The sequence below is a fragment of the Arvicanthis niloticus genome, chromosome 18, assembly GCF_011762505.2.
Source record: "Arvicanthis niloticus isolate mArvNil1 chromosome 18, mArvNil1.pat.X, whole genome shotgun sequence".
NCBI classification, from domain to species: Eukaryota; Metazoa; Chordata; class Mammalia; order Rodentia; family Muridae; genus Arvicanthis; species Arvicanthis niloticus.
In genome coordinates, this window is record NC_047675.1 from 31924482 (window position 1) to 31935265 (window position 10784).

General features: G+C 46.1%; 1 protein-coding gene across 1 annotated transcript in view; it reads right to left on the reverse strand.

Annotated features, from left to right (window-relative positions):
• Ranbp10 (RAN binding protein 10) overlaps positions 1 to 10784 on the reverse strand; it is a 58447-nt gene extending 47663 nt beyond the window's left edge. The window contains exons 1-2 of the mRNA XM_034522479.3: positions 10144 to 10784; positions 9289 to 9400 (exon numbers count right to left, since the gene is read on the reverse strand). Of these exons, the coding sequence (XP_034378370.3) occupies positions 9289 to 9400; positions 10144 to 10672 (641 nt within the window). The 5' untranslated portion in view covers positions 10673 to 10784. The remainder of the gene's footprint in view (positions 1 to 9288; positions 9401 to 10143) is intronic.

A 10784-nucleotide genomic window follows, 5' to 3' on the forward strand; every position in this document is an offset into this window, starting at 1 on the left:
CTAGCACTCTAGAAGTAGATCCAAGGCTATCCTAGCTATATAGTGACTTGCAGGAAATTCTAGAATACATGAAACCTTGTCTCAAAAACAAAGGCTGGAAAGCTAGCTCAACAGTTAAGAGTGCTAGCTACAGGCCGGGCGGTGGTGGTGCACGCCTTTGATCCCAGCACTTGGGAGGCAGAGGCAGGTGGATTTCTGAGTTCGAGGCCAGCCTGGTCTACAGAGTGAGCTCCAGGACAGCCAGGACTACACAGAGAAACCTTGTCTTGAAAAACCAAAGAGTGCTAGTTACTCTTCTAGAGGACTTACATTACATTCTCAGCACCCTGTCAGGCAGCTCACAGCTACCTGCCTCTAATTCCAGCTTCAGAGTATCTGACACCCTCCTCTGTCCTCTATAAATACATGCACACACATGTGCACATATACACAGACTCACACACATACCCATAATAAGTAGTAATTAACAATATATATCAGTGGCAGAGCCTACCATACACAAGCCCAGGGTCGGATCCCTAGAGCTAAAAAATAAACATAACAACACTGCTGTGCTTGTGTACTTGTTTCCGACAGGATTTCACTCTGTGGCCTAGGATGGCCTCTATCTAATACACAACACTCCTCCTGCCACACTCTTCAAATTGTGGAGTAACACGAACACCACACCCACTTAAAAATATGTATCTAGTAGAGGCTGGAGAAATGGCTCATCAGTTGAGAGCACTGGCTGTGCTTCCAGCAGATCTGAGTTTAGTGCCCAGCACTCACAAGCACCTGTATGTAATTCTAGCTCCAGGGGATTTAATCCCCTGTTCTGGCCTCTGAAGGTACTCCCATACACATATACATACAGAGGCCTACATAGACACGTATAACAAATAATTTTTTTAAAGTACTTTTAGCCAGATGTGGTGGGTACATGCCTTTAATCCCAGCACTAAGGAGGCAGAGGCAGGAGAAATACTTTGAGTTTGAAGCCAGCCTGGTCTATGTATCAAGTTCAAGGCTAGGCAGGAATACATAATAAAACCCTGCCTGGTGGTGGTAGTTTATGCCTTTAATCCCAGCAGTCAGGAGCAGAGGCAGCTGAATCTCCAAGTTGAGGCCAGCCTGGTCTAGAGTGAGTTTCAGGACAGCTAGGGTTGTACACAGAGAAACAAAACAAACTCACATTTCTTAGCCAGGTATAGTGACACAAACCTTTAATCACAGCACTTAGGAGGCAAAAAAGAGGATCTCTGTGAGTTCAAAGCCAGCCTGGTCTACACAGCAAGTTCCAGGCTCTGCTGCCTACTTCTCATCTTCCAATCACCTCTGCCCTGAAGGCTGGTAGATTTCATCTTAGGCTGAAACTGTGACAAAAAAAAAAAAAATGTCAACTGCCTGGTATACTGTGAATTGAGAAAAAACCTGGACTAGAATGAATCCTATTATCAGTATTTGCCCTGGAAGCTCAGGGTATAATGGTGTCTTTGAGCCCTGACATGTCATTCCTGACTAGTTAGGGTTATCACTGCAGTGTTCAAACACCATAACCAAAGCAACTTGAGGAGGAAAGTTTTTATTTGGCTTTTGCTTCTAAATCACTGTCCATCACTGAATAAAGTCAGGACAGGAACTCAAGCAGGACAGGAACCTGGAGGCAGGACTGACACAGAGGCCATGGAGAAGTGCTGCTTACTGGCTTGTTCCCCACGCCTTCTCAGCCTGCTTCCTTATACAACTCAGGACCAGCACCCCAGGGGTGACACAGCCCACAGTTGGCTGAACCCTCCCCCATCAATCACTATTTAAGAAAATGCTTATAGGCTTGCCTACAGCTTGATTTGCCAGAGACATTTTTTCAATTAAGGTTCCCTCCTCTCTGATGATATGTGTTGTGTTAAGCTGATATAAAACTAGCCAGCACACTGACCTAAAGTTTCCTGAAATCTCAAGATACCTTCTAAGACAAGAAGAGAGGCAGGAGAGGGGTGAAAAGAACTTTCTTGGCCCCCTCTCAAATCCTTACATGTGTGGTCCAGGGCATCTTGTTCTGATATGCTGGTGACAGAAAGACTACTCACTGCTCTATCAAGTCCTCCAGTCCTTGTAAGTCAGCAATGACTCCACATTTTGGTCACAACAAAACACAGTTAATCTTGAAGCTATGAAGACATTTTATATGGATTCTGAGAGGCAGAGAAACATCCTTGCACTGAGGTCAGCTACCTCTTCTCTCAGACAGCAGTCTTTTTTCTAACTTGATCCTAGACCACACGTAGACCCCCTCCAGGACTCTACTCTTTCTAGTGGTCTGCTAAATTCTCGTTCTCTGCTCAGCCTGACAAACGCTGTCTTGCCTTCTAACTGGGATTCTCCCCTTTATACTGACCCATCTACAGAAATAAACCAAGCATTCTGGAGACGGAAGAAGCAAAAGGAGGAGGACAGTCTAGAAATTTCCCTACAGGCTGACCTTTGGCCAATGAAGATTTAATTTATAAAGGACCCAAGGACCCAAGGAACCAGAGTATGGTGCTGTGTGTCTTTAATCCAACACTCTGGAGGCAGAAGCAGGTGGACTTCAATGAGTTTGAGGTCAGCCTGGTCTACACACCTTGGTCCATGGCAGGCAAAGCTACATAGTATAAAACAAAACAAAACACTACAGCACTTAGGAGGCAAAAAAGAGGATCTCTGTGAGTTCAAAGCCAGCCTGGTCTACACAGCAAGTTCCAGGCTCTGCTGCCTACTTCTCATCTTCCAATCACCTCTGCCCTGAAGGCTGGTAGATTTCATCTTAGGCTGAAACTGTGACAACAAAATGTCATCTGCCTGGTATACTGTAAATTGAGAAAAAACCTGGACTAGAATGAATCCTATTATCAATATCTGCCCTCAAAGCTCAAGGCACTCATGGGACACCACTCATGGGGCAGTGAGATGGCTCAGAGTATAAAGAAGCTTGCTGCTAAGTCTCCAAACCCAAGTTTTATTGCCAGGATTCACATGGTAGAAGAAAACCTATTTTTACAAACTGCCTTCTGACCTCCATGTATTAGGTATAATGCAAACACTCAAACACACACACACACACACACAAAACACAAAATAAACACTAACTTAAAAATTCAAGAGCATGCCTTTAATCCCAACACTTGAGAGGCAAAGGTAGGCAGATCTCTGGGTCCAAGGGCAGCCTGGTCTATACAGCAAGTTCCAGGACAGCCAGGCTACACAAAGAAACACTGTCTCATAAAACAAAAAGCAATAAAATAAAATAAAATAAAATCCAAGAACCATAGAAATGGCTTAGTGGGTAAAGGTACTCACTGCCAAGACTGAAGACCTGAATTCAATCGCAGGGCCCACTTGGCAGAAGGAAAAGAAAGGAGGGGACCAACTCTTGTAGGTTGTTCTCTGACATCCACATGTATATTTGGACACATAGATAATACCCCCAAAGAAAATAACCATTTTTTACATTTTAAAAAGTGTTCTTACTCCCCATTCGGAGCTTACAGTTATAATGAGAAGTCCCCACTGGAAAAAATGGACTCCAGCTTCCTCAACCCATGCCAGAGCTCCAGCCAAGATGTCCAAACTAGTTTTCACCTTCAATACAGTAAGACATCTATCACCCCAAGAGACTCCAGAGCCCAATGGTTTATATATCCAGAAACAGCACAGTGTTTGGTACTTGAGGAAATACGCAGCCTGAAGTTCAGCAGCCATTTCTCAGTCTACCAACTTCGGGGCAGCCAGGGAGAACAGGACCCCACTGCTGGCACCTAGCTACACGTCCTTTGAGCAAGGATAGCACCTACTCTTCAGAACAGAGAGGGTAAGGCATTAGCCAGTCCACAGATAAGCAGAGATTCAACATCACTGAACCATGTACAGAGATCAGAGGGGGAAGGGTTCCTGAATGGGAGGACCAAGAAGGTGACAGGTAAGATCTTAATAAAGTGACTCTTAGTCTCCATTAAAAAGCATTTTGGGTGATCTGAACACATGAGAGGGAAATGCTTGGGCATATAACATAGGATGGTACTGTTTTTCAAAGAGAAGCTGGCAAAACCAAACCATCAGACAATGACAACGTAAGCAGAGTCACTCTACCTCTGAGAAAAAGAAAGAACCATGCTAAGAGAAAACTATGCTCTGGGTGAAGGACCTAAAGCCACTGGCCCACATGGACAAGACTCTCAGCAGAGGCCAGGTAGACCAGACTGGCAGAGTCTGTACATGCAACTACCCTCAAAACAAAGTCCAAGATCCTTGACCACAATACTCTAGGGGTTTTCCATTTGGCCCCTACTTACCCTGCCCTAGACAGCAATATTTCCAAACAAACATGTTCTCCCTGTGTAGCCCCAAGCTGGCCTTGAAGCCAAGCTGGGTTCAAGCTTTTCATCTTCCTGCCTCTGCTACGTGAGCAGAAGAATTACAAGCACAAGCCGCCATGCCCAGGACAGTCTACATCTTTTCATGTGTCTTCTGCCCAAAGCATCTGCTTCTCCATTTGTTTATCTTGAACATTCCAGCTGCTCTTTGTGATTTTTATCACCATCTCTTCTGCAAGCAGAAACTCAGAGGTGCAGAAAAAGATCTAAGCCCTGGGCCAACCCAGATAGGGTCCATAACATGGTCTAACAATTCCTATGCTTCTGTGAGGTCACTTGTAGGGATGTATCTCTGTCATCTCAAATAGGCCTCATGTCTGTTCTCCTGGAGCGCAGCCCGAGGACAATCAATGTTCATCCTGCCTTGTAGCATGAGTGGGTAGGTGTACTGCTACGTGACCAGGCAAGTCAGAGGTGGTTGGCGGTAACCAAAGATCCTTCCTCAGGGCCCCAGCCGAACACAACTCCACCCGTGCTCCCTACACCACCTAGTGATCTAGCCTAAGTCTGCTGTTCTTGGGTAGAGCCAACCATCACATGTCAGGAGGCCTCCGCCACTAGGATGATGTTACAGTCTATTTTGAGGGTCACACTGAAGCATCTGTCAGCCAGGACAGCCACACCCTCCATGTGTCATCATAAAAAGCTGGGGACATCCACAGGTCCATAAAGTCAGCCTGAGGAACCCAGATGCCCCTTATCTCAGAAGGGCACCCCTGGCAGGGCTTGAGACATCTCCTCAACCCTATCAGACCTGCTCCCTAGGTTCACAGCTCTGATGACTTAGCAAAATTTAGCTGAAGCCCATCAGTCTATGCCAAGCTCTTAGCTCCTTCTACAGAGCCCTCCCTCCTAAACAGGAAGAGCCCAAATGCCCACACCCTGGCATGAAGCTAATTACTCATTAGAGTCACAAATCCACAGGTAGTGCCTACTGGAAACTCCTACTCATCCCTCACTATACTGCCCAACTTTGAATCCCCTTATGAAAAGCTCTTCTCCGGCCTACTGAGCAGGCAGGCCACAGGCTCCCTGAGGACAAGGCTCATCTGTTGCTGTCTTTGCTTCTGCTCTATTGTATCTAGTACAATCAGGATGAAAAAACAAAACAACAATAACAAAAACTTTATAAATCCTTGAAATAACACCATTCTGTGGCCCTTGGGAGGCTTAGGAAGCAAGAGACTGAAGTTAGCTGAGCTACAAAGCAACGTTGTCTCAGAAGGATCACACCCAAAGCAGACAGACCAAACCTTCCTATGAGGGGCTGGAGAGAGAGCTCATCGGCTCTTCTCCAAGCATGGGTGCTCTTCTAGAGGACCTGACTTTGATTCCCAGCACCCATGTCAGGTAGGTAACTACCTGGAATGCCAGATCCACGGGATGTGCTATCATGGTCTAGCCACCTCAAGTACTGTGCTCATAACACATATACCCAAACACACACACACACACACACACACACACACACACATACACATGTAACTAAAAATGATTGTAACTAAAAATAATAAAATCACTTTAAAAAAACTTTCGGTAAAACCAAACCAGACTAGCTTAGTGTTTTCTATAAAACACTAAAAAAACAAAAGCACTTCTTTCTGATGAACCGTGATAATAAAAAAATGGATTAATAAATACCATAGGAACACACAACTCTACAGAAAGATAGGTTTACAAATTCGATGGAAAACTGAGTCGGTCAAGCCCACCAAACAGCATGCCCTTGCTTCTCTAGCCTCAGTGCCCACTCTCTCTGTCTGCCCTACCCCGACACTGTGAGCTTGTAAGGGCCCAAAAGGACGCTCCTTCACACTAGCCCAGAGAAGACATACCAGAGCAGCCATAATGGGAAAAGTCAGCAGCAGCTCAAACATATGTCGGGGATCAGACCAGGACATCTGACAGGCGAGGCTATTGCACATCTTAAGCCCTGCAGCCAGGGCAGGCCACCAAACATCTCAGGGACTCACCCACAAAACAAGTCTATCGTCATTCACTCCAGTCATTTTCTAGAGATGCTCAAATGAGACAACACAGGAAGGCTACAAAACCAATAGCTATAGCTACAGTTAATGCTCAGACCATCAACAAGACCTGAGTCAGAAATATGCTACCAACACTGACAGGGAAGAGGCACTTCTGCCTGTTAGCTTCCTCAAAAACCAAACCTGAAATGGAGTCCTGTACACAGCCAGGGCTACACAGAAAAATCCTGTCTTGAAAAACAAAATAGCCGGGCAGTGATGGCACATGCCTTTAATCCCAGCACCTGGGAGGCAGAGGCAGACGAATTTCTGAGTTCGAGGCCAGCCTGGTCTACAGAGTGAGTTCCATGATAGCCAGGGCTATACAAAAAAACCCTGTCTCGAAAAACAAACAAAACAACAACAACAACAAAAAAGCCTTTCAGGGATTCCAGAAAGTACCCCTGGGGAATCATATACCCACCCCTATCTTACTGCTTTAGCTGTCTGTCAACTACAGTCAGCCACTAGAGACACACACACAATGACCTTTATAAAACTGAGCCTTCCAGATCAACTCAACAAGTGTATTCAACAGATGTAAAAACACTAAGAATAGGTTCCAGGAATGTAATCAGTTGGCAGAGTATCTGCCTACTGTCTATGAGGCCCTGGGTTTGATTCCCAGCACTGTATAATCAGGTGGAGTAGCATGTGTTTGTAATCCTAGCACTGGGGAAGTAAAGGCTGGAGGATCATGAGTTCTAGGTCATCTTTCGTCATATAAGAAAGCTGGCCTGGAATAGATGAAACTTTGTTATTTAAAAAGGAAAACAAATGATGGGAAAAGCAGCCTGAGAAAAAATACTCTTAGTTTGGTTGAGAGAGGATCTCATACGTAGCCCTGTTTGGCCTGGGACTTGGCATGTTGCCCAGCCTGCCTGCCTCAGCCTCCAGTGCTGGAGACTGAAGGTGTGCCTCACCATGCAGTCACCTTTTTCAGACTTGTAGACAACAAGACAGTCATACGGTCTAACACAGAGCTTTCTTTAGCAAGAGCCACTGAACTCTAAAAGGCCAGCTGAAGGAATCTAGATCGCTAGATTTCAGATCCTCTTCTGAAAGCCTGCTCTTGTCTCTCACTAGCTCAGCCCTTATCTATGAAAAAGGGTCACAGAAAAAAGATCCATCTTTCCTCCCTACAAGTTTAAGAAATACACCCATCAGTCTCCCTGGCAATATCTGAGTCCAACACCAACATCTTAGTCAACACTGTAACTATTTTTGAGGGTTTTTTTAAAGAGGTCATTCTCATTGACACTGATATAAACACATTAAATATGTTTTATCAGATGGTGGAAAGAAATTAAAGCCTTAAGTCTTCCAGCAAATGTAAGTTTCCTATCTGGAAATGAAGCAGGTGGGAATGGAAGTTAAAGATGCAAGAGATTCCCTTGATTAAAACTCTAAAGTCACTGAATGTTAAGGTTCAAGGCAGTTTAGGTGCTCACCGAACTCCCCAGAGTGACTATACAGAGACTCAAGCCCTAAGATCCACCAAGCCCATAGGGCCCTCCAAGGCCAGGACATCACAAAGTCGCTGAGAAAGCATGCAAGGTTCTAATCCCAACAGTCCTGCCCCAGACTCAGCCTCTTTTTTTGTTTTTTTTATTTTGTTTTGAGACAGGGTCTGACAGAATAGTCCTGGCTATCCTGGAACTCACTCTGTAGACCAGGCTGGCTTTGAACTCACAGAGATCTACCTACCTCTGCCTCCTGAGTGCTGGGACTACAGCCATGTATCATCACGCTCAGCGCAGGCTGAGGCTCTGAACCTGGCGTTTTGCACACAACGTAAGAAAGACAGTTGTGAGGAGACAAAAATGATCCTAAAAGCTCAAAAACACACACTCAGGTCCACATGAGTGTCACTGTCAGTGTCTGCAATTCTCCCACAACCAACCTAAGAAAACTTGTCCCTTAGCCAGGTGATGGTAGCGATAGTGGCATGTGCCCTTAATCCCAGCACTCAGGAGGTAGAGGCAGGCGGATCTCTCTGAGTTCAAGACCAGCCTAGTCTACAGATCGAGTTCCAGGACAGTCAGGGCTACACAGAGAAACCCCCACACATAAAAAAAAAAAAAAGTGGGGGGGGGGAGAAAAAAAGAAAAAAAAAGAAAACTTGTCCCAAAATAGTTAAAGTCACATTGTGTCACATTGTGGAATAGCTTGGGACACCTGTTTTGTTACAATTACTAGAGGTTAAAGGAGACTTGAGGAATAAGGAAGAGAAGAAAAAATGTCCCCTCTGATGCCCTATGTCTGCTTAGGTCACCCTAAAATAGGGAGTCTCCCTAATGCTGACTTTAATAAGATCTTCCTAAAGCTGGTCCAACTGGTGTTCAAGTCCTTGGACTGAAAAACAAGTTTATGAGCAGCAAGGTCACCTGACTCTGACCGTGTGTAAACTGTTTATCCAGATGACAGTGGCCACCACAGCTTTGATGAATGCTACACAGACTCTACTATCCCTTTGAAGCTTACTGAGGCCTCTACTTGACTCAATGCCATAAAAAGGAACCTCAACTTCGAAAGGAGGGAAGTCACAAACACCACATGCTAGCAGGGGAAACCCCATTTGCCCTCTGAATTGTTAATGTAAACTTGTTACTTACAACCCTGACCTATGACTATCTAATTACAATACTAAAAAAAAAAGTGCCCTCTGCTCTACCTACAATGTGCCTTCTGCTTTCAAAGCCCACTGTTTAGACCAGATCATGTCTCTAGTCAGAGGAGAGGTAGCCCAGATCCAAGTGGGTAAGCAGGCTAACATCAGTCCCTAATATTAGTTCTAGAGCTTCAAACTTTGACAACAGGGAACACCAGTTCTATGTTGAGGAAGGAAAGGGATAGTGAAGAAGGCTTACCCATCTCTTCCTTTGCTGACAATCTTTACTTCAAAATAGTAAATACCACAGGCTGCTGGGATGGGGTGGGTGGCACGTACAGAGGCTGCATCTTTGTGATTTTTGCCATGACCTGATATAAGAAGCCAAGGAAGGAATGTCAACACCAGAAAATACAAATGGAGGCCTCCTTTTTCTCTATGCCATGGTAACTTCAACCCTCCCTGGCCAAAAGTTCTTGTACTCTCCGAGGAATAGTAAAACAACTGAGTAAATACTTAAGCCTCCTGCCCAGACCAAGAGTCCTGACAGAGATAATGTCCTCTATAACAACAAAACAAGGGTAGATATAGGCAAGAGAAGTTTGTGGGAGACACTGAATACTGTTGTCTGTCTCTCCAGAATCCAAACAGGCAGGCCTGGAGCCCAGGGGAAGGAAGTGGCAGAAATGGAAGTCACCAACAACAACAACTTTAGCATACAACCCCCAGCCCAGCCCGGAATGACTGGCAGACAGGCAGCCCATGCACCTACTATGACAATGTTACCACCTCTTTTTGCAAACATTATTGAAACTAAGCCGTGGTAAAGGGCCTAGCATAAGTTGGAGACAGCTCAGAAAAGAAGGGTGGCCCTAAAGTGGAAGGTCATGACCAACACTGGTTTTGGACATTTAATGTAGTTGTGTGTGGGTCGGGTATTTAGGAACAGAGCAAAGGAAGCAGGTAAACCCCGGCCTGGCCAACCCCTCTCCTTTGGACGTTCCGCTGGGCTAAGGCCCAACTCTCAGAAAACCCGGGCAAAGAAAGGGATAACGGGCACAGCCTCCCTGCAGACGTTCTGGGCTTGTCTCCCAGTGGCCAGACCCGCTGATACCTTTGTAATGGACACGGAGGTTTCCCTGGGAGAGGCCGATGTAGTTGTACTTGTCCTTGGGGCTCCAGGAGCGTGGCAGCGGCGTCTCGTGCTGATTAACCGCCGGGTACAAGCGCTGCAGGCGCCGACTCAGTTCCTGCTCTCCAGGTGACGGTAGCCCGCCCCCGGAGTCCCCACCGGAGGAGTCCCCAGCCTGCGGGTTCCCAGCTCCCGGGTCTGCCGTCGCCGCCGCCATCTTGGAGGGAGCTGCTATTGTGTCACTGGGGGCGGGGAGGAGTGCCACTAGATCTGCCTTGCTCAGCCAATGGGCCGTGAGCATCCCAGGGTCATAGGGAAACTGAGTCCAAGTCCAGGCAACCTTTCTTTGGATAGTACTATACTTCGCCAGATTTAGACTACATATCCCACAATGCAGAGCGCTGTAGTAGCCGGCCAACGTGGTCTCCTGAAGAACTTCGGAAGATGTAGTACACAAATGCTCACTCACAAGCCTGTGCGACGAAGACTCCGAACCACTGAGAACTACCATTCCCGGCTGGCCAAGTGGCCAGACCTCGAAGCTCTTCTTCCTCGTCCATGGTCTCAGTTTATTCTCCTGCCTCAGTTCTGTAGCTAATATCAAATTTGCTGCACTGACTGGT